The sequence below is a fragment of the Pristiophorus japonicus genome, chromosome 4 (assembly GCF_044704955.1).
Source record: "Pristiophorus japonicus isolate sPriJap1 chromosome 4, sPriJap1.hap1, whole genome shotgun sequence".
NCBI classification, from domain to species: Eukaryota; Metazoa; Chordata; class Chondrichthyes; family Pristiophoridae; genus Pristiophorus; species Pristiophorus japonicus.
Window position 1 is genome coordinate 72,143,314 of NC_091980.1, and position 26,151 is coordinate 72,169,464.

The 26,151-nt window shown below is 59.2% G+C and overlaps 1 protein-coding gene across 1 annotated transcript in view; it reads right to left on the bottom strand.

Annotated features, from left to right (window-relative positions):
* The window catches only part of LOC139262457 (matrin-3-like), a 64,721-nt gene extending 41,756 nt beyond the window's left edge, over window positions 1–22,965 (bottom strand). The window contains exons 1-3 of the mRNA XM_070877643.1: window positions 22,894–22,965; window positions 14,175–15,251; window positions 13,508–13,569 (exon numbers count right to left, since the gene is read on the bottom strand). Coding sequence (XP_070733744.1) covers window positions 13,508–13,569; window positions 14,175–15,113 — 1,001 coding nt within the window. The 5' untranslated portion in view covers window positions 15,114–15,251; window positions 22,894–22,965. The remainder of the gene's footprint in view (window positions 1–13,507; window positions 13,570–14,174; window positions 15,252–22,893) is intronic.
* Between the last annotated feature and the right edge of the window lie 3,186 nt (window positions 22,966–26,151).

The window sequence follows — 26,151 nt, forward strand, 5'->3', positions numbered from 1 at the left end:
TCCCCCACCCCGCCCCCACCTCGCTCTCCCCACCCCCACCACGCTCTCCCCCCCCCACACCGCCCCCACCCCGCCCCCACCTCGCTGTCCTCTCTACCCTCCACCCCCACCTCGCTCTCCCCCCCCCCCCCGCAACCCGCCCTCACCTAGTCACCACCTCGCTCTCCCCCCCCACCCCGCTCTCCCCCCTCCCCCCCACCTCATTCTCCCCCCCTCCCACCTCGTTCTCCCCCCCCCACACCGCCCTCCCCCCATCCCCCCCACACTCCACTCCCGACCCGCGACCCCCACGTTGCTCTCCCCCCCACCCCGACCCCCACCTTGCTCTCCCCCCACACCCCGCCACCACACCGCTCTCCCCCCCCCCCGACCGCGCCCACACCTCGCTCTCCCCCCCCACCCCGCCCGCGCCCCCAGCTCGCTCTCCCCCCCCCCACCCCGCCCCCAACTCGCTCTCCCCCCCCCATCTCGATGTCCCCCCCCAGCCCCCACCTCGCTCTCCCACTCCACCCCCCGCCCCCACCTCGCTCTCCCCCCCCCACCCAGCCCCCACCTCGCTCTCCACCCCCGACCCGCACCTCGCTCTCCAACCAACCCCCCACCCCGCTCTCCCCCCCCACCTCGTTCTCCCCCCCACTCCCTCCCCCCCCATCCCGCCCCCACCTCGCTCTCCCCCCCCGACCCGCGACCCCCACCTTGCTCTGCCCCCCCACCCCGATCTCGCACTCCCCCCCAACCTCGCTCTCCCGCCCAGCCCCCACCTCGCTCTTCCCCCCCCACCCAGCCCCCACCTAGCTCTCCACCCCCTGCCCCCACCTCGCTCTCCCCCCCACCCCGCCCCCGCCTCGCTCTCTCCCCTCACCCCGCCCCCACCTCGCTCTCCGCCCCCACCTCGCTCTCCCACCCCCGCTCTCGTTCTCTCCCCCCCACCCAGCACCCACCTCGCTCTCCCCCCTCACCCCGCCCACACCTCGCTCTCCCGCCCCCCCTGCTCTCCCCCCACTTCGACCTCGTTCACTCCCCCCCCACCCAGCCCCCATCTCGCTCTCCACCCCCCCACCTCGCTCTCCCCACCCCCACCACGCCCTCGCTCTCCCCCCCCCCCACCTCACACTCCACCCCCGACCCGCGACCCCCACCTTGCTCTGCCCCCCCACCCCGACCTCGCACTCCACCCCCGGCCCCCACCTCGCTCTCCCCCCCCCACACCGCTCTTCCCCCCCCACACCCCGCCCCCACCTCGCTCTCCCCCCCCACCCCGCTCCCAACTCGCTCTCCCCCCACCTCGCTCTCCCCCCTCACCCCGCCCCCATCTCGCTCTCCACCCCCCACCCCGCCCCCACCTCGCTCTCCACCCCCCACCCCGCCCCCACCTCGCTCTCCCCACCCCCACCCCGCTCTCTCCCCCCCCGCACCCCGCCCCCATCTCGCTCTTCCCCCCCCACACCGCTCTCCCACCCCCCCATCCCGCCCCCACCTCGCTCTCCCCCCAACCTCGCTCTCCCCCCCAGCCCCCACCTCGCTCTTCCCCCCCCACCCAGCCCTCACCTAGCTCTCCACCCCCTGCCCCCACCTCGCTCTCCCCCCCACCCCGCCCCCACCTCGCTCTCTCCCCTCACCCCGCCCCCACCTCGCTCTCCGCCCCCACCTCGCTCTCCCACCCGCTCTCGTTCTCTCCCCCCCACCCAGCACCCATCTCGCTCTCCACCGCCCCACCTCGCTCACCCCTCCCAACCTCGCTCACACCCCCACCTCGCCCCCACCTCCCCAACCTCGCTCACACCCCCACCTCGCCCCCACCTCGCTCACCCCCCCACCCCGCCCACACCTCGCTCACCTCCCCACCTCGCTCACCCCCCCACCTCGCTCACCCCCCCCAACCTCGCTCACTCCCCCCACCCCGCCCCCACCTCGCTCTCCCCCCCTGCCCACACCTCCCCCCCCCGCCCCCGCCTCGCTCTCCCCCCCGCCCACAGCTCGCTCTCCCCCCCCCACCCACACCTCGCTCTCCCCCCCCACCCCACACCTCGCTCTCCCCCCCGCACCCACACCTCGCTCTCCCTCCCGCACCCACACCTCGCTCTCCCCTCCCCCACCCACACCTCGCTCTCCCCTCCCCACCCCGCCCCCACCTCGCTCAGCCCCCCCCCCCACCCACACCTCGCTCTCCCTCCCCCCACCCACACCTCGCTCTCCCTCCCCACCTCGCTCAGCCCCCTCCACCTCGCTCTCCCCCCCCCCCCCGCCCACACCTCGCTCTCCCCCCCCCCCGCCCACACCTCGCTCTCCCCCCCCCCGCCCACACCTCGCTCTCCCCACCCCCCGCCCACACCTCGCTCTCCCCCCCCCCCCCCACCCACACCTCGCTCTCCCCCCCACACCGCCACAACCTCGCTCACCCCCCCCACCCCGCCCCCACCTCGCTCACCCCCCCCCCACTCGCTCACCCCCCCCACCCCTCCCCCACCTCATTCACCCCCCCACCTCGGCTCACCCCCCCACACCTCGCTCACCCCCCCCCCACCCCGCCCCCACCTCGCTCACCCCCCCACCCCGCCCCCACCTCGCTCACCCCCCCACCCCGCTCACCCCTCGCTCACCCCCCCCACCTCGCTCACCCCCCCACCCCACCACCACCTCGCTCACCCACCCCACCCACTCGCTCACCCCCCCACCCCCTCGCTCACCCCCCCCACCCCCGCGCTCACCCCCCCCACCCCGCCACCACCTCGCTCACCCCCCACCCCGCCCCCCACCTCGCTCACCCCCCCACCCCACCCCGCCCCCCACTTCGCTCACCCACCCCCCACCCCGCCCCCCACCTCGCTCACCCCCCCCACCCCGCCCCCCACCCCGCCCCGCCCCCCACTTCGCTCACCCACCCCGTCCCCCACTTCGCTCACCCACCCCGCCCCCCACCTCGCTCACCCCCCCCCACCCCGCTCACTCCCCCCCGCCCCCACCTCGCTCACCCCCACCACCCCGCCCCCACCCCCCTCCCACTCCGCCCCCACCTCGCTCACCCCCCCACTCCGCCCCCACCTCGCTCACCCCCCCACCTCGCTCACCCCCCACTCCGCCCCCACCTCGCTCACCCCCCCCAACCTCGCTCACCCCCCCCCCCGGCCCCACCTCGCTCACCCCCCCCAACCCGCCCCCACCTCGCTCACCCCCCCCACCCCGCCCCCAACTCGCTCACCCCCCCACCCCGCTCACCCCCCCACCTTGCTCACCACCCCCCACCCCGCCCACCCAACCCCACCTCGCTCACCCCCCCCACCCCGCCCCCACCTCGCTCACCCCCCCCACCCCGCCCCCACCTTGCTCACCCCGCCCCCACCTCGCTCACCCCCCCCCCTGCTACCACCCCCACCCTGCCCCCACCTCGCTCACCCTGCCCCCATCTCGCTCACCCCCCCACCCCCGCCTCGCTCACCCCCCCCACCCCGCCCCCACCTCGCTCACCCCCCCCACCCCGCCCTCACCTTGCTCACCCCCCCCCCACCCCGCCCCCACCTCGCTCACCCCGCCCACCCTGCCCCCACCTCGCTCACCTGCCCCCACCCCGCCCCCACCTCGCCCCTACCCCACCCACCTCGCTCACCCCCCCCACCCCCCCACCCTGCTCACCCCCCCACCCTGCCCCCACCCCGCCCACCCTGCCCCCACCTCGCTCACCCCGCCCACCCTGCCCCCACCTCGCTCACCCCGCCCCCACCTTGCTCACCCCCCCACCCCGCCCCCACCTCGCTCACCCCCCCCACCCCGCTCACACCTCGCTCACCCCCCCCCACCCCGCCCCCACCTCGCTCACCCCCCCCACCCCGCTCACCCCCCCACCACCTCGCTCACCCCCCGCACCCCGCCCCCACCTCGCTCACCCCCCCCACCCCGCCCCCACCTCGCTCACCCCCCCCACCCCGCCCCCACCTAGCTCTCCCCCCCCCCTCCCACCCCGTCCCCACCTCGCTCTCCCCCCCTGCCCACACCTCCCACCCCCGCCCACACCTCCCACCCCGCCCCCACCTCCCACCCCGCCCCCACCTCGCTCACCCCCCCCACCCCGCCCCCACCTCGCTCACTCCCCCCACCCCGCCCCCACCCCGCTCACCCCCCCACCCCGCCCCCACCTCGCTCACCCCCCCCCCCGCCCCCACCTCGCTCACCCCCCCCCACCCCGCCCCCCCCTGCCCACACCTCCCACCCCGCCCCCACCTCGCTCTCCTCCCCCCCCCTCGCCCACACCTCGCTCTCCCCCCCCCCACCCACACCTCGCTCTCCCCCCCCCACACCCACACCTCGCTCTCCCCCCCCCCCACTCACACCTCGCTCTCCCCCCCCCACCCACACCTCGCTCTCCCCTCCCCCCTCACACCTCGCTCTCCCCCCCCCCCACTCACACCTCGCTCTCCCCCCCCCACTCACACCTCGCTCTCCCCCCCCCACTCACACCTCGCTCTCCCACCCACACCTCGCTCTCCCCCCCCCACCCACACCTCGCTCTCCCCCCCCCACTCACACCTCGCTCTCCCCCCCCACCCACACCTCGCTCTCCCCCCCGCCCACAACTCGATCACCCCCCCACCCCGCTCACCCCCCCACCCCGCCCCCACCTCGCCCACCCCCTCGCTCACCACCCCCCACCCCGCCCACCCCCCTCACCCCACCACCCCGCCCCCACCTTGCTCACCCCGCCCCCACCTCGCTCACCCCCCCACCCTGCCCCCACCCCCACCCTGCCCCCACCTCGCTCACCCCCCCACCCCGCCCACGCCCCCCCACCCCGCCCCCACCTCGCTCACCCCCCCCCACCCCGCCCCCACCTCGCTCACCCCCCCCACCCCGCCCTCACCTCGCTCACCACCCCCCACCCCGCCCCCACCTCGCTCACCCGCCCCCACCTCGCTCACCCCCCCCGCTCACTCCCCCCACCTCACCCCCACCTCGCTCATCCCCCACCCCCCCCACTCCGCTCACCCCCCCCCACCCTGCCCCCACCTCGCTCACCCCGCCCACCCCCCCACCACCTCGCTCACCCCCCCACCCCGCCCCCACCTCGCTCACCCGCCCCCACCTCGCTCACCCCCCCACCCCGCCCCCACCTCGCTCACCCCCCCTACCTCGCTCACCCCCCCCACCCTGCTCATCCCCCCCACCCCGCTCACCCCCCCACCCTGCCCCACCTCGCTCACCCCGCCCACTCTGCCCCCACCTCGCTCATCCCGCCCACCCTGCCCCCACCTCGATCACCCCGCCCACCCTGCCCCTACCTCGCTCACCCCGCCCCCACCTCGCTCACCCCCCCAAACGCCGCCCCCACCTCGCTCACCCCCCCCACACCTCGCTCACCCCCCCCACCCCGCCCCCACCTCGCTCACCCCCCCACCCCGCTCACCCCCCCACCCCGCCCCCACCTCGCACCCCGCCCCCACCTCGCTCACCCCCCCCCACCCCACCCCCACCTCGCTCACCCCCCCACCCCGCCCCCACCTCGCTCACCCCCCCCACCCCCCCACCACCTCGCTCACCGCCCCCCACCTCGCTCTTCCCCCCCCGCCTACACCTCCCACCCCCGCCCACACCTCCCACCCCGTCCCCACCTCGCTCTCCCCCCCCCCTGCCCACACCTCCCACCCCGCCCCCACCTCGCTCTCCCCCCTCGCCCACACCTCCCCATCTCGCTCTCCCCCCCCTGCCCACACCTCCCACCCCGCCCCCACCCACCCCCCCCACACCTCGCTCACCCCCCCCCCACCCCGCCCCCACCTCGCTCACCCCCCCACCCCGCTCACCCCCCCACCCCGCCCCCACCTCGCTCACCCCCCCCCACCCCGCCCCCACCTCGCTCACCCCCCCACCCCGCCCCCACCTCGCTCACCCCCCCACCCCCCCACCACCTCGCTCACCCCCCCCACCCCGCCCCCACCTCGCTCTTCCCCCCCCGCCTACACCTCCCACCCCCGCCCACACCTCCCACCCCGTCCCCACCTCGCTCTCCCCCCCCTGCCCACACCTCCCACCCCGCCCCCACCTCGCTCTCCCCCCCCGCCCACACCTCCCCATCTCGCTCTCCCCCCCCTGCCCACACCTCCCACCCCGCCCCCACCTCGCTCTCACCCCCCCCGCCCCCACCTCGCTCACCCCCCCACCTCCTCGCTCACCCCCCCACCCCGCCCCACCTCGCTCACCCCCCCCACCCCCGCCCCCACCCCGCCCCCCCCCCGCCCACCTCGCTCACCCCCCCCCCACCCCGCCCCCACCTCGCTCACCCCCCCCCCACCCCGCCCCCACCTCGCTCACCACCCCACCTCGCTCACCACCCCCCACCCCCGCCCCCCCCCACTCGCTCACCCCCCCACCCCGCCCCCACCTCGCTCACCCCCCCCACCCCGCCCCCACCTTACTCACCCCGCCCCCACCTCGCTCACCCCCCCGCCCTGCCCCCACCCCCACCCTGCCCCCACCTCGCTCACCCTGCCCCCACCTCGCTCACCCCCCCCACCTCGCTCACCCCCGCCACCCCGCCCTCACCTCGCTCACCCCCCCCACCCCGCCCCCCCTCGCTCACCCCCCCACCCCGCTCACCCAGCTCCCACCTCGCTCACCCCCCCCACCCCGCCCCCACCTCGCTCACCCCCCCACCCCCTCACCCCCTCGCTCACCCTCCCCCACCCCCCCACCACCTCGCTCACCCTCCCCCACCCCCACCCACCTCGCTCACCCCGCCACACCGCCCCCACCTCGCTCACCCCCACCCCGCCCCCACCTCGCTCACCCCGCCCCCACCTCGCTCACCCCGCCACCACCTCGCTCACCCCCCCCACCCCGCCCCCACCTCGCTCACCCCCCCCACCCCGCCCCCACCTCGCTCACCCCCCCCACCCCGCCCCCACCTCGCTCACCCCCCCCACCCCGCCCCCACCTCGCTCACCCCCCCACCCCGCCCCCACCTCGCTCACCCCCCCCACCCCGCCCCCACCTCGCTCACCCCCCACACCCCGCCCCCACCTCTCTCACCCCCCCCACCCCGCCCCCACCTCGCTCACCCCCCCCACCTCGCTCACCGCCCCCACCCCGCTCACCCCCCCCACCCCGCTCACCCCCCCCACCCCGCCCCCACCTCGCTCACCCCCCACACCACGCCCCCACCTCGCTCACCCCCCCCACCCCGCCCCCACCTCGCTCACCCCCCCCACCTCGCTCACCGCCCCCACCCCGCTCACCCCCCCCACCTCGCTCACCCCCCCCACCTCGCTCACCGCCCCCACCCGCTCACCCCCCCCACCCCGCTCACCCCCCCCACCCCGCCCCCACCTCGCTCACCCCCCCCCACCCCGCCCCCACCTCGCTCACCCCCCCCACCCCGCCCCCACCTCGCTCTCCCCCCCCGCCCACACCTCCCACCCCGCCCCGCCCACACCTCCCCACCTCGCTCTCCCCCCCCTGCCCACACCTCCCACCCCCGCCCACACCTCCCACCCCGCCCCCACCTCGCTCTCCCCCCCCCCGCCCACACCTCCCACCCCGCCCCTACCTCGCTCTCCCCCCCCCACCCACACCTAGCTCTCCCCCCCCGACCCACACCTCGCTCTCCCCCACCCACCCACACCTCGCTCTCCCCCCCCCCACCCACACCTCGCTCTCCCCCCTCCACCCACACCTCGCTCTCCCCCCTCCACCCACACCTCGCTCTCCCCCCCCCACCCACACCTCGCTCTCCCCCCCCAGCCACACCTCGCTCTCCCCCCCCACCCACACCTCGCTCTCCCCCCCCCACCCACACCTCGCTCTCCCCCCCCACCCACACCTCGCTCTCCCCCCCCACCCACACCTCGCTCTCCCCCCCCCACCCACAACTCGCTCTCCCCCCCCGCCCCCACCTCGCTCTCCCCCCCCGCCCACACCTCCCCATCTCGCTCTCCCCCCCCTGCCCACACCTCCCACCCCGACCTCGCTCTCACCCCCCCCGCCCCCACCTCGCTCACCCCCCCACCCCGCCCCCACCTCGCTCACCCCCCCACCCCGCCCCCACCTCGCTCACTCCCCCCACCCCGCCCCCACCTCGCTCACCGCCCCCACCTCGCTCACCCCCCCCACCCCGCCCCCACCTCGCTCACCGCCCCCCACCCCGCCCCCACCTCGCTCACCCCCCCGCCCCCACCTCGCTCACCCCCCCCCACCCCGCCCCCACCTCGCTCACCACCCCACCTCGCTCACCACCCCCCACCTCGCTCACCACCCCCCACCCCGCCCCCCCCCACCTCGCTCACCCCCCCACCCCGCCCCCACCCCCACCCCGCCCCCACCTCGCTCACCCCCCCCACCCCGCCCCCACCTTACTCACCCCGCCCCCACCTCGCTCACCCCCCCACCCCGCCCCCACCTCGCACACCGTCCCCCACCCCGCCCCCACCTCGCTCACCCCCCTCCACCTCGCTCACCCCCCCCACCCCGCCCCCACCTCGCTCACCCCCCCACCTCGCTCACCCCCGCCACCCCGCCCTCACCTCGCTCACCCCCCCCACCCCGCCCCCCCCTCGCTCACCCCTCCCACCCCGCTCACCCAGCTCCCACCTCGCTCACCCCCCCCACCCCGCTCACCCCCCCCACCCCGCCCCCACCTCGCTCACCCCCCCCACCACTCCCCCACCTCGCTCACCCCCCCCACCACTCCCCCACCTCGCTCACCCCCCCACCTTGCCCCCACCTCGCTCACCCCCCCACCCCCCCACCCCCCCCACTCCGCTCACCCCCCCCCACCTCGCTCACACCGCCCACCCTGCCCCCACCTCGCTCACCCCGCCCACCCCGCCCACCCTGCCCCCACCTCGCTCACCCCGCCACCACCTCGCTCACCCCCCCACCCCGCCCCACCTCGCTCACCCCCCACACCCCGCCCCCACCTCGCTCACCCCCCCCACCCCGCCCCCACCTCGCTCACCCCCCCCACCCCGCTCACCGCCCCCACCCCGCTCACCCCCCCCACCCCGCTCACCCCCCCCACCCCGCCCCCACCTCGCTCACCCCCCCCACCCCGCCCCCACCTCGCTCTCCCCCCCCGCCCACACCTCCCACCCCGCCCCGCCCACACCTCCCCACCTCGCTCTCCCCCCCCTGCCCACACCTCCCACCCCCGCCCACACCTCCCACACCGTCCCCACCTCGCTCTCCCCTCCCTGCCCACACCTCCCACCCCCGCCCACACCTCCCACCCCGCCCCCACCTCGCTCTCCCCCCCCCCCTCGCCCACACCTCCCACCCCGCCCCCACCTCGCTCTCCCCCCCCGACCCACACCTCGCTCTCCCCCCCACCCACACCTCGCTCTCCCCCACCCACCCACACCTCGCTCTCCCCCACCCACCCACACCTCGCTCTCCCCCCTCCACCCACACCTCGCTCTCCCCCCTCCACCCACACCTCGCTCTCCCCCCCCCACCCACACCTCGCCCTCCCCCCCCCACCCACACCTCGCCCTCCCCCCCCCACCCACACCTCGCCCCCCCCACCCACACCTTGCTCACCCCCCCACCCCGCCCACACCTCGCTCTCCCCCCCCCGCCCACACCTCGCTCTCCCCCCCCGCCCACCTCGCTCTCCCCCTCCCACGCCACCCCGCCCCCACCTCGCTCTCCCCCCTCCACCCCGCCACCACCTCGCTCTCCCCCCCACCCCGCCCCCACCTCGCTCTCCGCCCCACCCCGCCCCCACCTCGCTCTCCGCCCCCACCTCGCTCTCCGCCCCACCTCGCTCTCCCCCTCCCCCCCCCACCCCGCCCCCACCTCGCTCTCCCCTTCCCCCCCCACCTCGCTCTCTTCCCCCCCCAACCCCGCCCCCACCTCGCTCTCTTCCCCCCCTACCTTGCTCTCCCCACCCCCACCCCGCTCGCCCCACCCCCACCTCGCTCTCCCCCCCGCCCACATCGCTCTCTCCCCCCCGCCCACACCTCGCTCTCCCCCCCCCACCCACACCTCGCTCTCCCCCCCCCACCCACACCTCGCTCTCCCCCCCCCACCCACACCTCGCTCTCCCCTCCCCACCCACACCTCGCTCTCCCCTCCCCACCCACACCTCGCTCTCCCCCCCCACCCACACCTCGCTCTCCCCCCCCACCCACACCTCGCTCTCCCCCCCCACCCACACCTCGCTCTCCCCCCCACCCACACCTCGCTCTCCCCCCCCCACCCACACCTCGCTCTCCCCCGCCCACCCACACCTCGCTCTCCCCCCCCCACCCACACCTCGCTCTCCCCCCCCACCCACACCTCGCTCTCCCCCCCCCACCCACACCTCGCTCTCCCCCCCCACCCACACCTCGCTCTCCCCCCCCCCACCCACACCTCGCTCTCCCCCCCCCACCCACACCTCGCTCTCCCCCCCCCACCCACACCTCGCTCTCCCCCCCCCCACCCACACCTCGCTCACCCCCCCCCCACCCACACCTCGCTCACCCCCCCCACCCTGCCCCCACCTCGCTCTCCCCCCCCACCCACACCTCGCCCTCCCCCCCCCACCCACACCTTGCTCAACCCCCCACCCTGCCCCCACCTCGCTCTCCCCCCCCCACCTCGCTCTCCCCCTCCCACGCCACCCCGCCCCCACCTCGCTCTCCCCCCTCCACCCCGCCACCACCTCGCTCTCCCCCCCACCCCGCCCCCACCTCGCTCTCCGCCCCACCCCGCCCCCACCTCGCTCTCCGCCCCACCTCGCTCTCCCCCTCCCCCCCCACCCCGCCCCCACCTCGCATTCCCCCTACCCCCCCCACCCCGACCTCGCTCTCCCCTTCCCCCCCCACCTCGCTCTCTTCCCCCCCCAACCCCGCCCCCACCTCGCTCTCTTCCCCTACTACCTTGCTCTCCCCACTTCGACCCCGCTCGCCCCACCCCCACCTCGCTCTCCCCCCCGCCCCCCCTCGCTATCCTCCCCTCGCGCTCTCCACCCCCGCCCACACCTCGCTCTCCCCCTCCCACCTCGCTCTCCCCCCTCCACCCCGCCACCACCTTGCTCTCCCCCCCACCCTGCCCCCACCTCGCTCTCCCCCTCCCCCCCACCCCGCCCGCACCTCGCATTCACCCTACCCCCCCACCCCGACCTCGCTCTCCCCTTCCCCCCCACCTCGACCTCGCTCTCCCCTTCCCCCCCACCTCGCTCTCTTCCCCCCCCAGCCCGCCCCCACCTCGCTCTCTTCCCCCCCCACCCCGCCCCCACCTCGCTCTCCCCACCCCCACCTCGCTCTCCCCCCCCCCCACCCACACCTCGCTCTCCCCCCCCCCCACCCACACCTCGCTCTCCCCCCCCCCACCCACACCTCGCTCTCCCCCCCCCACCCACACCTCGCTCTCCCCCCCCCCACCCACACCTCGCTCTCCCCCCCCCCACCCACACCTCGCTCTCCCCCCCCCCACCCACACCTCGCTCTCCCCCCCCCCACCCACACCTCGCTCTCCCCCCCCCCACCCACACCTCGCTCTCCCCCCCCCACCCACACCTCGCTCTCCCCCCCCCACCCACACCTCGCTCTCCCCCCCCCCACCCACACCTCGCTCTCCCCCCCCCCACCCACACCTCGCTCTCCCCCCCCCCCACCCACACCTCGCTCTCCCCCCCCCCACCCACACCTCGCTCTCCCCCCCCCCACCCACACCTCGCTCTCCCCCCCCCCACCCACACCTCGCTCTCCCCCCCCCCACCCACACCTCGCTCTCCCCCCCCCACCCACACCTCGCTCTCCCCCCCCCACCCACACCTCGCTCTCCCCCCCCCACCCACACCTCGCTCTCCCCCCCCCACCCACACCTCGCTCACCCCCCCCCACCCACACCTCGCTCACCCCCCCCACCCACACCTCACTCACCCCCCCCACCCTGCCCCCACCTCGCTCTCCCCCCACCCACACCTCACTCACCCCCCCCCACCCTGCCCCCACCTCGCTCTCCCCCCCACCCACACCTCGCTCTCCCCCCCACCCTGCCCTCCCCCCCCACCCACACCTCGCTCACCCTCCCCCACCCACACCTCGCTCACCCCCCCACCTCGCTCTCCCCCTCCCACGCCACCCCGCCCCCACCTCGCTCTCCCCCCTCCACGCTCTCCCCCCTCCACCCCGCCACCACCTCGCTCTCCCCCCTACCCCGCCCCCACCTCGCTCTCCGCCCCACCCCGCCCCCACCTCGCTCTCCCCCTCACCCCCCACCCCACCCCCACCTCGCATTCCCCCTACCCCCCCCACCCCGACCTCGCTCTCCCCTTCCCCCCCACCTCGCTCTCTTCCCCCCCCCCACCCCGCACCCACCTCGCTCTCTTCCCCCCCTACCTCGCACTCCCCACCCCCACCCCGCTCGCCCCACCCCCACCTACGTCGCTCTCTCCCCCCCCGCCCCCCCTCGCGCTCTCGCACCCCCGCCCACACCTCGCTCTCCCCCCCCACCTCGCTCTCCCCCTCCCACCTCGCTCTCCCCCCTCCACCCCGCCACCACCTTGCTCTCCCCCCCACCCTGCCCCCACCTCGCTCTCCGCCCCCACCTCGCTCTCTCCCTCCCCCCCCACCCCGCCCCCACCTCGCATTCACCCTACCCCCCCACCCCGACCTCGCTCTCCCCTTCCCCCCCACCTCGACCTCGCTCTCCCCTTCCCCCCCACCTCGCTCTCTTCCCCCCCCCACCCCACCCCCACCTCGCTCTCCCCACCCCCCCACGTCGCTCTCTTCCCCCCCATCCCTCGCTCTCCTCCCCCCGCGCTCTCCACCCCCCCCACCTCGCGCTCTCCCCCCCGCCCCACCTCGCGCTCACCCCCCCGCCCTACCTCGCGCTCTCCCCCCGCCCCCCCTCGCGCTCTCCCCCCGCCCCCCCTCGCGCTCTCCCCCCGCCCCCCCCTCGCTCTCTCCCCCCCGCTCTCTCCCCCCCGCTCTCTCCCCCCCCTCACTCTCTCCCCCCCGCCCCCCCCCTCGCTCTCTCCCCCCCCGCTCTCTCCCCCCCCTCGCTCTCTCCCCCCCCGCTCCCTCTCGCTCTCTCCCCCCCGCCCCCCGCCCTCGCTCTCTTCCCCCCCCCCCCCCAAGTCTATCTCCTCTACAAGTACACAACACCCCCTACAATATGTTTATATACAGCAGGGAGTACTCAAAATTACCTTATTTCTACACATCAAAATAAAATTAGAACAGTAAATTTTATACATAACTTGTACTGTGACTGAAAGAATATATGTATGCGTGAACATAGGATGTTAATTTTAGCACTGTTTGAAATTAGGCTGCAACATGTAAAACATCAATGATACCCATAGTATAATTTCAGCAATAATGTCACAAAATCAGATCAGCGTATCTTATGTAAGCATCATGAAACCTCATACGCCAACCATAAAAAATGTATTGGTGAAAGCACAGAGGTCATTGATCAGTTCTGAACAAAAAGTTAATAAATGACATGCACTTTCTAAATTAGCAGGCAAGGTAGCTTGTGTAATGGATGAATTGATCAATTCCTAACATTAAGTTAGCAAATTACATACACTCTCTGAAGTAGCAGGCAACGTAGTTTATGTAATGAATCATTCAGATGTTCATTCCAGTCCTGCACAACATAAAAAAAAGATTAGATTGTTTTGATACGAGATGGGACAATTATAAACAACATACATTTTAGCTTCACAGAAACCAGAATTATTTTTATCCAAGACTATATGAAGTAGAATGAATTTTGTTCATATACAATAAATTGAGCAATAGCATGTAAATGTGCATTGTATAGAGAAGTTGATCACAGGCTAGCTGATTAAAGTGTACCATAGCTCAAATGTGGCAGTCTCGAGTTAATGCTACCACAATTCCATTTAAAAGTCGCGCCAATTTTACAAGACATCATCTAAACTCCGTGTTTTGATTATAACATTGTAACTTACCGTTACTTATTTATTATTCTGGATTCCATTTGAACAAATTTGGATATAAAATGTGAGGGCCAGCAACACTGATACAGTTATTCACAATCAAAGTGGAGGTCAAGTAAAATTAAGTGAAATAGAATTGTCAAACAACATTTTATGAGTATTTAGATTTGTTTATCAGTATAATAAAACAATAAAAAATTCATAACCATGAGTTGCAATGTTATAATTTAATCGGGGAGAACAGATGATGTTAGAAATCAAAAGAATTAGATATTATCAAGTGACTCACCTGCAGAGTATCGATTATTTTGTCACACAGTGAGCAACAGTGCGGGAGCATTACTGGCAAATAACCAAGAAAATCCTTTATGTTTTGCTCAATAGGAGTTCTCCGTTTTCTCTCAAGGAGAGACAGTTCTTCTGCACATGGAAAAGGAAGCTCCTCAACTACTTCATAATCGAATTCGGATTCGGAATCAGTATCAAATTTACTTAGGCGATGTGGTGACTCAGAAAAATGCCTCTTTTTTTTATGAACACCATCGCCACTTATTCCTTCCTGTTCAGATCTAGGACTTGACTCTCCAGAGGAAGGATCATAGCCATAGTTAACCAGAGGTTTGCGCACAGTGTCTCGACTTTCAGAACTCCTTTTTTTGGATGGTTTTACTTCAATCCCATTATCACGAGAAGTCCTGTTGGAATGGCTTTGTTGTGGAGAACTGTCACCTTTGCTGTGTTTCAAAGATGCTCTTTTCTTTTTAATCTGCTTCAGTATCTTCGGCAAGGAGTCAAGTGTAAGTTTGTCTTTAGGATAGCTCTTTACTTCATCCAGATCCTTAGATGAAAGGCCAAGGGCAGCTAAAATGTTACTAGTCTTCTGTGGACCAACTGGTTTCTTACTACATGACAACAGCTGCTTTTGATGTCCAGCGTCAAAGAAAGGCAAATTACTGTTAGCAGTGTTGATTTTGCAAGATGCAGCATCACCTGAAGTATGGCATGGAGATTGCAGTCGAACACCTTGCAGTTCAAAGCTGTGACAGGGTTCCACATCTTGCTCAATTTTCTGATCTCTTCTTAAATGTATTGTACCAAATGGAATTTGGCCCAGTTTCTCGAGTTCTATTTGAACAGTAGGAGACTGGTCTGATGTAGAAAGCTCAACATTTGCATCTTGAAAATGAACCTTTTTAGCATAACCAATTATGTTCTGACCTTTTGACATTTTGACAGCAGAGAGTGGCTACATCAAGTCTGCTAAAAGTAGGTTGGACCTGCAGTAGTAAGTAGCAGGAAGTTCTAGAAAAGCTGTACAGCTTGATGAAAATATGACTAATTAAAGAATTTTGCCAATGTTGCCAAGCTGAAAGTTAAAGAAAAAGATTAAATCCAGGAACAAGACTTAAGTCACATGCAAGCTCGGGAGTTTAAAAACAAGTAACTGTAACATTTCCACAATAGTTTAAACAGGTATTTAAAAATCTATAAAAAGAATTCAAAATGTTTTCATTTACAGCAATTTCAACATGTACAGACAGATATCCATAAAAATATGGAAAATTGTGAATCTATAAGGGAACAGAGAGGGTGAATGAGGGCAGTGCAGTTGATATTGTGTATATGGACTTCCAAAACGTGTTTGATAAAGTACCACATCCTAGGTTTGTTAGCAAGATTAAAGCCCACGGGATAAAAGGGGTAGTAGCAGCATGTATACAAAATTGGCTAAGGGATAGAAAACAGAGACTTGTGGTGAATACCCTGTAGCTGTTTTTTGGACTACGATCATTGCTGTTTTTGATATATATTAATGAGTTGGACTTGGGGGTACAGAGCACAAGTTCAAAATTTGCAGATAAGAACATAAGAAATAGGAGCAGGAGTAGGACATACGACCCCTCGAGCCTGCTCCGCCATTCAAGAAGATCATGGCTGATCTGATCATGGACTCAGCTCCACTTCCCCGCACGCTCCCCATAACCCCTTATCGTTTAAGAAACTGTCTATTCCTGTCTTAAATTTATTCAATGTCCCAGCTTCCACAGCTCTCCGAGGCAGCGAATTCCACAGATTTACAACCCTCAGAGAAGAAATTTCTCCTCATCACTGTTTTAAATGGGCGGCCCCTCATTCTAAGATCATGGCCTCTAGTTCTAGTCTCCCCCATCAGTGGAATCATCCTCTCTGCATCCACCTCGTCAAGTTTCCTCATAATTTTATACGTTTCGATAAGGTCACCTCTCACTCTTCTGACTTCCAATGAATAGAGGCCCAACCTACTCAACCTTTCCTTGTAAGTCAACCCCCTCATCCCCGGAATCAACCTAGTGAACCTTCTCTGAACTGCCTCCAAAGCAAGTATATCCTTTCGTAAATACGGAAACCAAAACTGCACGCAGTATTCCAGGTGTGGCTTCACCAATACCCTGTATAGCTGTAGCAAGACTTCCCTGATTTTATACTCCATCCCCTTTGCAATAAAGGCCAAGTTACCATTGGCCTTTCTGATCACTCGCTGTACCTCCATACTATCCTTTTGTGTTTCATGCACAAGTACCCCCAGGTCCCGCTATACTGCGGCACTTCGCAATCTTTCTCCATTTAAATAATAACTTGCTGTTTGATTTTTTTTCTGCCAAAGTGCATGACCACACACTTTCTGACATTATACTCCATCTGCCAAATTTTTGCCCACTCACTTAGCCTGTCTATGTCCTTTTGCAGATTTTTTGTGTCCCCCTCACACATTGTTTTTCCTCCCATCTTTGTATCGTCAGCAAACTTGGTTATGTTACACTCAGTCCCTTCTTCCAAGTCGTTAATATACATTGTAAATAGTTGGGGTCCCAGCACTGATCCCTGCAACACCCCACTAGTTACTGATTGCCAACCAGAGAATGAACCATTTATCCCAACTCTCTGTTCTCTGTAAGTTAGCTAATTGTCTATCCATGCTAATATATTACCCCCAACTATGTGAACTTTTATCTTGTGCAGTAACCTTATATGTGGCACCTTGTCAAATGCCTTCTGGAAGTCCAAATATACTACATCCACTGGTTCCCCTTTATTCACCCTGTTCGTTACATCCTCAAAGAGCTCCAGAAAATGTGTTAAACATAACTTGGGAGTGTAGTAAACAGTAAGGAAGATAATAGACTTCAAGCAGACATAGGCGGGTTGGTGGAATGGGCGGGCACCTGGCAGATGAAATTCAACGCAGAAAAATGTGTGGTGATACATTTTGGTAGGAAGAATGAGGAGAGACCATACATGCTAAATGTTACAATTTTAAAGGCGTGCAAAAGCAGACACTTGGGGGTGTTAGTGCACAAATCTTTGAAGGTGGCAGGACAGGTAAAGCATGAGATTCTGGGCTTTATAATTGGAGGCATAGAATACAAAAGTCAGGATGCTGTGCTAAACTTAAATAAAACACTAGTTTGGCCCCAGCTGGAGTACTGTGTCCAATTCTGGGCACCACATTTTCGGAAAGAAAAGGCGGCTTTGGAGGGGGCACAGAAGAGATTTATTAGAATAGTTCCCAAGAATGAGGAATTATATAGTTACCTGGATAGTCCAGAGAAGCTGCGGTTGTTATCCTTAGACCAGAGAAGGCTAAGAGGTGTTTAAGATCATGAAGGGTTTAGATAGAATAAATAAAGAGAAACCGTTTCCAATGAGTGAAGGGTCGACAACAGGGGAGCAAAGATTTAAGGAGATTGGCAAAAGAACCAAAGGTGACACGAGGAAAACTATTTTTACGCAACGAGTGATTAGGATACAGATTCATTAGTAGCCTTCAAAAGGGAATTGGATAAATAAAGGAGAAATATTTGCAGGGATATGGGGAATGAGCAAGAGAGTGGGACAAACTGGATTGCTCTTTGAAAGAGCTGGCACAGGCTCAATGGGCCAAATTGCCTTTTTGTCACTGTACTATTCTATGATAGCCAGAATAATCAGTCCATTAACATTACTTGTCTTGTATAATGAGACAGAGTTAATTAGTAATCTCATAGTAAGGGATCCTCTGGGGAAGATTGATCATACGATAGAAATTCATATCAAGTTCGAGAGTAAAGTACTTAAGTATGAAACATAGAAAACAGGTGCAGGAGTAGGCCATTCGGCCCTTCGAGCCTGCACCGCCATTCAATGAGTTCATGGCTGAACATGCAACTTCAGTACCCCGTTCCTGCTTTCTCACCATACCCCTTGATCCCCCTAGTAGTAAGGACTACATCTAACTCCTTTTTGAATATATTTAGTGAATTGGCCTCAACTACTTTCTGTGGTAGAGAATTCCACAGGTTCACCACTCTCTGGGTGAAGAAGTTTCTCCTCATCTCGGTCCTAAATGGCTTACCCCTTATCCTTAGACTGTGACCTCTGGTTCTGGACTTCCCAAACATTGGGAACATTCTTCCTGCATCTAACCTGTCTAAACCCATCAGAATTTTAAACGTTTCTGTGAGATCCCCTCTCATTCTTCTGAACTCCAGTGAATACAAGCCCAGTTGATCCAGTCTTTCTTGTTATGTCAGTCCCGCCATCCCGGGAATCAGTCTGGTGAACCTTCGCTGCACTCCCTCAATAGCAAGAACGTCCTTCCTCAAGTTAGGAGACCAAAACTACACAATATTCCAGGTGTGGCCTCACCAAGGCCCTGTACAACTGTAGCAACACCTCCCTGCCCCTGTACTCAAATCCCCTCGCTATGAAGGCCAACATGCCATTTGCTTTCTTAACCGCCTGCTGTACCTGCATGCCAACCTTCAATGACTGGTGTACCATGACACCCAGGTCTCGTTGCACCTCCCCTTTTCCTAGTCTGTCACCCATTCAGATAATAGTCTGTCTCTCTGTTTTTACCACCAAAGTGGATAACCTCACAATTATCCACATTATACTTCATCTCCCATGCATTTTTGCCCATTCACCTAACCTATCCAAGTCACTCTGCAGCCTCATAGCATCCTCCTCGCAGCTCACACTGCCACCCAACTTAGTGTCATCCGCAAATTTGGAGATACTACATTTAATCCCCTCGTCTAAATCATTAATATACAATGTAAACAGCTGGAGCCCCAGCACAGAACCTTGCGGTGCCCCACTAGTCACTGCCTGCCATTCTGAAAACTAGAGTATTAAACTTAAATGAAGCAAATTACATAGGTATGATGGGAGAGTTGGCTAAGGTAGATTGGGAAATTAGATTAAAAAGTATGACAATCGATAAGCAATGGTGAATATTTAAAGAAACATTTCATAATTCACAATGAATATACATTCCATTGAGAAATAAAAACTCCATGGGAAAAGTGATCCATCCATGGCTCACTAAAGATAGTTAAGGATAGTATTAGACTAAAAGAGGCGTATAATTTTGCCAAGAGCAGTAAGCCTGAGGATTGGGAGAGTTTTAGAAACCAGCAAAGAATGACAAAAAAATTGGTAAAGAAGGAGAAAATAGAACATGAGGGTAAATTAGTAAGAAATATAAAAACAGATTGTAAAAGCTTCTACAAGTATGTAAAAAGGAAGAGAGTAGTGACAGTAAATGTGGGTCCCTTAGAGCCAGAGACAGGAGAAAATATAGCGGGGAATAAGGAAATGGCAGAGACTTTAAACCAATATTTTGTGTCTGTCCACAGTAGAAGACACAAAAACATACCAGAAATAGTGGAGACCTAAGGGGCAATGAGAGCGAGGAACTAAAAGCAATTAACAATAGTAAAGAAAATGTGCTGGAGAAATTAATGGGACTAAAAGCTGACAAATCCCCTGGACCTGATGGCCTCCATTCTAGGGTTCTAAAAGAGGTGGCTGCAGAGATAGTGGATGCATTGGTTGTCACCTTCCAAAATTCCCTAGATTCTGGAATGGCCCCAGTGGATTAGAAGGTAGCAAGTGTAACACTGCTATTCAAAAACGGAGAGAAAACAGAACGACAGACCAGTTAGCCTGACATCAGTCGTCTGAAAAATGCTGGAATCCATTATTAAGGTGGTGGTAACAGGGCATTGAAAAAATCATAATATGATTAGGCAGAATCAACATGGTTTTATGAAAAGGAAATCACGTTTGACATATCTTTTCGAGGATATAGTGGGTAGATAAAGAGGAACCAGTGGATGTAGTATATTTGAATTTCCAAAAGGCATTCAATAAGAAACCACATGAAAGGTTGTTACACAATCTCTGCAGCCACCTCTTTTAGAACCCTAGGATACAATCAGCTGTGGCTCAGTGGGTAGCGCTCTTGCCTTTGAGTCAAAAGGCTGTGGATTCAAGTCTCAGTCCAGGGACTTGAGACACTCCAGTGCAGTGCTGAGGGAGTGTTGCACTGTTGGAGGTGCGGTCTTTCGGACGAGACATTAAACCGAGGCCCTGTCTGCTTTCTCAGGTGGACCTAAAAGAGCCCATGGCACTATTTCGAACAAAGGCAGGGGAGTTATCCCCGGTGTCCTGTCCAATATTTATCCCTCAATATTAATATATAAATGCAGATGTTTTATTTAGGATGTAGGCCATCATGTCCAGGGGATTTGTCGATTTTTAGTCCCATTAGTTTTTCAAGTACCTTTTCTCGACTGATATGAATTACTTTTAAGTTCCTCACTCTCATTAACCCTCTGGTTCCCCACTATTTTTGGTATACTTTTTGTGTCTTCTGCTGTGAGGACAGATACAAAATATTTGTTTAAAACCTCTGGCATACCCTTGTTCCCCAATATAATTTCTCCTGTCTTAGTCTCTAAGGGACCCCCACTTGCTTTTGCTACTCTTTTCCTTTTTACATATTTGTAGAAGCTCTTAATCCGTTTTTATATTTCTTGCTAACTTAATCTTATTCTATTTTCTCCCTTTCTCTCTTTTTTTGGTTATCCTTTGCTGGTTTCTAAAGCTCTCCCAATCCTCAGGCTTACTATTATTCTTTGCAATATTATAAGCTACTTCCCTAATACTATCCTTACCTTATTTAGTTAGCCACAGGTGGATCACGTTTTCTGTAGAGTTTTTATTTCTCAATGGAATGTATATTTGTTGAGAATTTTGGAATATTTCTTTAAATGATTGCTTTTAAATATTGCTATTTAATGTAACTATTTAATATAATATTGCAATCTAATTATTCCACTTTTGTGGTGCATTTTGATTCATGTGGCTATAAACAGAAATCACAAACCTTTGTCATCGACCTGAAATGTTAACTCTACTTCTCTCTCCACTGGTGCTGCCTGACCTGCTGAGTATTTCCAGCCTTTTCTGTTTTTATTCCATAGCAACTATGTCTGGATGTGTCATATAGATTGATTTCAAAGGGAAAGTAACTACTTTTCTTACAGAAATGGGGAAGAACGAACCAGAGACATAAACACACAAAAGAAAATTGTAAAAGCAATTCAGAAAATCAAGGCAATAAAGTGGAAGAGAAACAAATCCAAAAAGTGCAAGACAAAGAATTAGACAGAGGGAAACAAGCAGAGACACAGTTCCAGGAAGAGGCTCCAATTGTTTTATTTTTTATCTGTAATAGTTCTTTGGGACTACAGATAAATCATTAGAGCTTCTAAAAATGTCCCCCACATTGTCTTTAAAACTAATTGTGCATGCACTTAAAAAGTTCAACACGGAATGCTTTGCAAGATCTATTAAAAAAAACTTGCGGACCCTCTCATAAATTATGAATTTTATTGAACAATGTGTTAAGTTGAATACTCCAAAGGCAACTGTGGTTCAAATAGCAATCAACTACAGCATAAATGCTTTGTTTTTTTCAAATTTAACATAGTCAGTATGAGAAAAACAAAGTACTTTTAAATAGCAAACATGAGTTTGCTTTTTGAATACTGCGAGTAGACATTTTCTTTGGGTAACAAGGAGACATTTTCTTTGGGTAACAAGGCAAAGGAATACACAATAGATGGTAGTCACTGAGAAGTGTAGAGGAACAAAGGGACCTTGGAGTGCATGTCCACAGATCTCTGAAGGTAGCAGGCCAGGTAGTTAAGATGGCACACGGAATACTTGTCTTTATTAGCCGAGGCATAGAATACAAGAGCAAGGAGGTTATGCTTGAAGTGTATAAAACACTAGTTAGGCCACAGCTAGAGTGTATTGCATGCAGTTCTGGTCACCACATTACAGGAAAGATGTGATTGCACTCGAGGGGGTACAGGAGATTTATGAGGATGTTATCTGTACTGGAGAATTTTAGCTATTAGGAAAGATTGGATAAGCTGTGTTTGTTTTCTTTGGAAAAGAGGGAGGCTGAGGGGAAACCTTATCGAGGTGTATAAAATAATAAGGGGCCTAGATACGAGTGGATAGGTAGGACCTATTTCCCTCAGCAAAGTGGTCAATGACCAGGGGGCATATATTTTCAGTAATTGGTAGGAGGTTTCGAGGGGATTTGAGGAGAAATGTTTTCACCCAGAGGGGGGAGTGGTGGTCTGGAACTCACTGCCTGAAAGGGTAGTAGAGGCAAAAACCCTCACCACATTTTAAAAGTACTTGGATGTACTCTCGAAGTGTCGTCGGACCGAGAGCTGGAAAGTGGGATTAGGCTGAATAGCTCTTTGCCGGCCGGCACGGACACGAAGGGCCGAAATGGCCTCTTTCCGTGTTGATCATTTCTGTGATGCTATGGATTTTCCCTCCGAACAGAAAATTGTTGTATCCACTGCCCCTGTATCCCTAACAACGCCCGCTTCTTTGCTCGACACAAAACAACCATCCAGTTCCAGGTGAGTTGCGGTTCTGCTGTCCCTTCCCGTCGTCTTGACTGTTTCTCTGCTGCTCCTTCCGCTCCACTTACTTTCCCAGCCCGTCCTTCCCCACATCTGATACAAAATGGTGGCGGCTTTGCCCCGATAAACTGCCATTTAACGCCGGTCAGACACCAACACTGACATTGCTCCTCTGGTGTCACCAACTTTCCCCCCTCTTCCCGGTAAATTAGATCCAATTTAAACCTCTTGCCTCCACCCCTTCCCTACCTGCAGTTGTCCCTCGAACGAGCGGAGCCAGGCCTAACAAACCCCCATAATCCAGCGCGTCGCAACAACCCCAATCTGCCAGGACTCCCACACTGCACTGCGCAGCACCCTGGCCCTTCTTGCCAGGACTCCCATAGTGCACCGCGCGGTACCCATCTTGCTAGCACTCTGACTCTCTCCCTGCTGTATTTGTGTGGTCTGGTTGAGCTGCAGATTTGTGGAGCTTCTGCAACTCATGTAAGTTCATTTGTGTTATATGCTTAATAAAACATTGTTACTCTTTCTAACAACTCACAGCTCAAAGAAGTATCACACATGCTGGCAGCGGTGGTAGTGGTTGTTTAAAACAACTCTTTTTTTGATGTATCACATGGGTTTGACAGTGAGGCGAAAACTGAAGCGGTGCACGATCTACCATTACTTGTGACTCTTGATATCCACAATGCAAATCCTGCAGAAAAGTGGAAGTGAGTCAAGTAACGCCCTTGCGACGAAGCTTGACCAGGAGTCGAAATGAGCGCAGGTAGCGATACTTCTCATAGTAATTATGGAAGAAGCACGTTATGTTTTTGGTACGACCTCACAAACACACAGGCTTTAAAGATGGCTGATAACTTCAGGGACCCAGTCATGTGACTTGTTCCCACTTGTTGCAAACAGCAATGGCTGCAATGCCACAGCAGTCCACTGGATGGAGCTATATATATTACACTTCTCCCTCCTTAATGAAGAAGTAATTATAACAAACAATCATCATACATAACTTTGTATGGTTATACATAAAAGATATAGACTTATTTTGCCATGTTTACAAATCAAGCTTAACCACTTGTTTTCTGTTTCAAAGAGGATACCTTCACTCTGGAGCAGAACCTTGCAAACATGGTGTCGAACTTAGACTCATTCTAGGCTGATCCTGAGGAACGTTTTCCTCCATGGGATGCCCTTGATTTACATTTGAACTCTCTCCAACTTCAGACTGTTTATCTGCTTGACTCAGACTCAGACTTAAATTCTGACTTTCTCTTGGACTTGTTTCCAGTATATTTGATGTAGGATATGCTACTGGTATTTTACGTATCAAAACTATCTAATAAGTCAGAAATAATCGATTCATTCCAATCTTCAACTCCTTCCATGTCTGTAGGTAAAATATCAATGTGAACAAACCTAACCTGTCCATGATCAAACATCTTAACTAAATATGTGCGAGGACCACATATCTTCACTACTCTTCCTGGTAACCACTTTAACCATTTAAGGTGATGGTTCTTCACTCTCACTTTCTGATTTAATTTCGCACTTCTCTCTTTTACTTTACCTCTATCATGATTCTCCTTCTGTCTTAATGGTTTCTCTTCTATGGACTATGCCAAGTTTGGTTTTAACAATGAGAATCTGGTTCGTGGCTGTCATTTGAGAAAAAACTCTGCTGGTGTTCTACCAGTAGTTGTATGAGGAGTATTATGATACGTAATAAGAAAATTAGCAACTTGTAGTCCAATGACAACTGCCGTTTCTTTGGATTTGGATCCAACATTTGCTTGATGAGGGCACGTTTTACAATTTGTACTGTATACTCTGCTGCACCATTTGAAGCAGGGTGGTACGGTGGAACCTTGGTATGTTTCACACCATTTTTGCTCATGAGCTGTGCAAATTCTTCTGAACAAAATTATGGTCCATTATCAGAAACGATTTCTTTTGGGAGGCCAAATGAAGAAAATAATCTTCACAAAATGTTGAATGTTGAACTTGTTATTTTCCGCATTGGAAACACCTCGACCCACTTCGAATGGCTATCAATCCCAATGAACAATTGTTGTCCTTCAAGCTCAGCAAAATCGATATGTAACCTTTGCCACATCCTGGGAGGCCATTTCCATGGCTGTAATGATACTGATGGTGGTTTCTTGCTTACCAATTAATATGTTGTACTCTGACTGACGACATACTCTATATCTTTATCTAGACCTGGCCACCATAAGTAACTGCGTGCAAAACTCTTGGTCAAGCACATTGCCAGGTGCTGGTCATGAAGATCTCCTAAGAATTTGGATCTGAATTTATTTGGTATAACCACTCTTGCACCCCACGATACAATCTTTATCGACTGATAATTTATTTCTACGAATGAAGAATGGATGAAAATCTTTTTCTGTTACCTGGTTTGGTCAGCCATTTGCGATGTAATCATACACCTTTGACATAACTGGGTCACGTTTGGTTGCTTTACCAATCTCTTCAGCTGTGACTGGCGGTTCTTCAATGTGTGAAACATAGAGCACTTCTTTCCTAGTGGGTGTAACTTGTGATGGGGAAGGCCATCTAGACATAGCATCAGCATTACTGTGATCAGCTGATAGTCTGTATTCAATATCATGTATGTGCTGACAAAATCAAAGCCCATCTCTGCATTCAGGCTGCAGCTAATGTTGGAACTGGGGACTTTGGATGGAGGATTGCTACCAGGGGTTTATGGTCTGTAACAATGGTCAAGTTACGACCATACAAATATTTGTAGAACTTCTTGACCCCAAAAATGAATGCCAAAGCTTCCCTTTCAATTTGCGCATAATTACGTTCACTGGCACCAAAAGTGTGTGAAGCAAACGGTCTCTCCTCCCCACTATGTAATACATGAGAGATCACTGCCCCAACTCTATGCTAGCTTGATCTCCTTAGCTGTGTCATAATTAACTAACAAGGGAAATCATGCTTGACAAATCTTCTGGAATTTTTTGAGGATGTAACTAGTAGAGTGGACAAGGGAGAACCAGTGGATGTGGTGTATTTGGATTTTCAAAAGGCTTTTGACAAGGTCCCACACAAGAGATTGGTGTGCAAAATCAATGCACATGGTATTGGGGATAATATACTGACGTGGATAGAGAACTGGTTGGCAAACAGGAAGCAGAGAGTCGGGATAAACGGGTCCTTTTCAGAATGGCAGGCAGTGATCAGTGGAATGCCGCAGGGCTCAATGCTGGGACCCCAGCTCTTTACAATATATATTATTGATTTAAATGATGGAATTGAGTGTAATATCTCCAAGTTTGCAGATGACATGAAACTGGGTGGCGGTGTGAGCTGTGAGGAGGACGCTAAGAGGCTGCAGGGTGACTTGGACGGGTTAGGCGAGTGGGCAAATACATGGCAGATGCAGTATAATGTGGATAAATGTGAGGTTATCCACTTTGTGGGCAAAAACATGAAGGCAGAATATTATCTGAATGGCGGCAGATTAGGAAAAGGGGA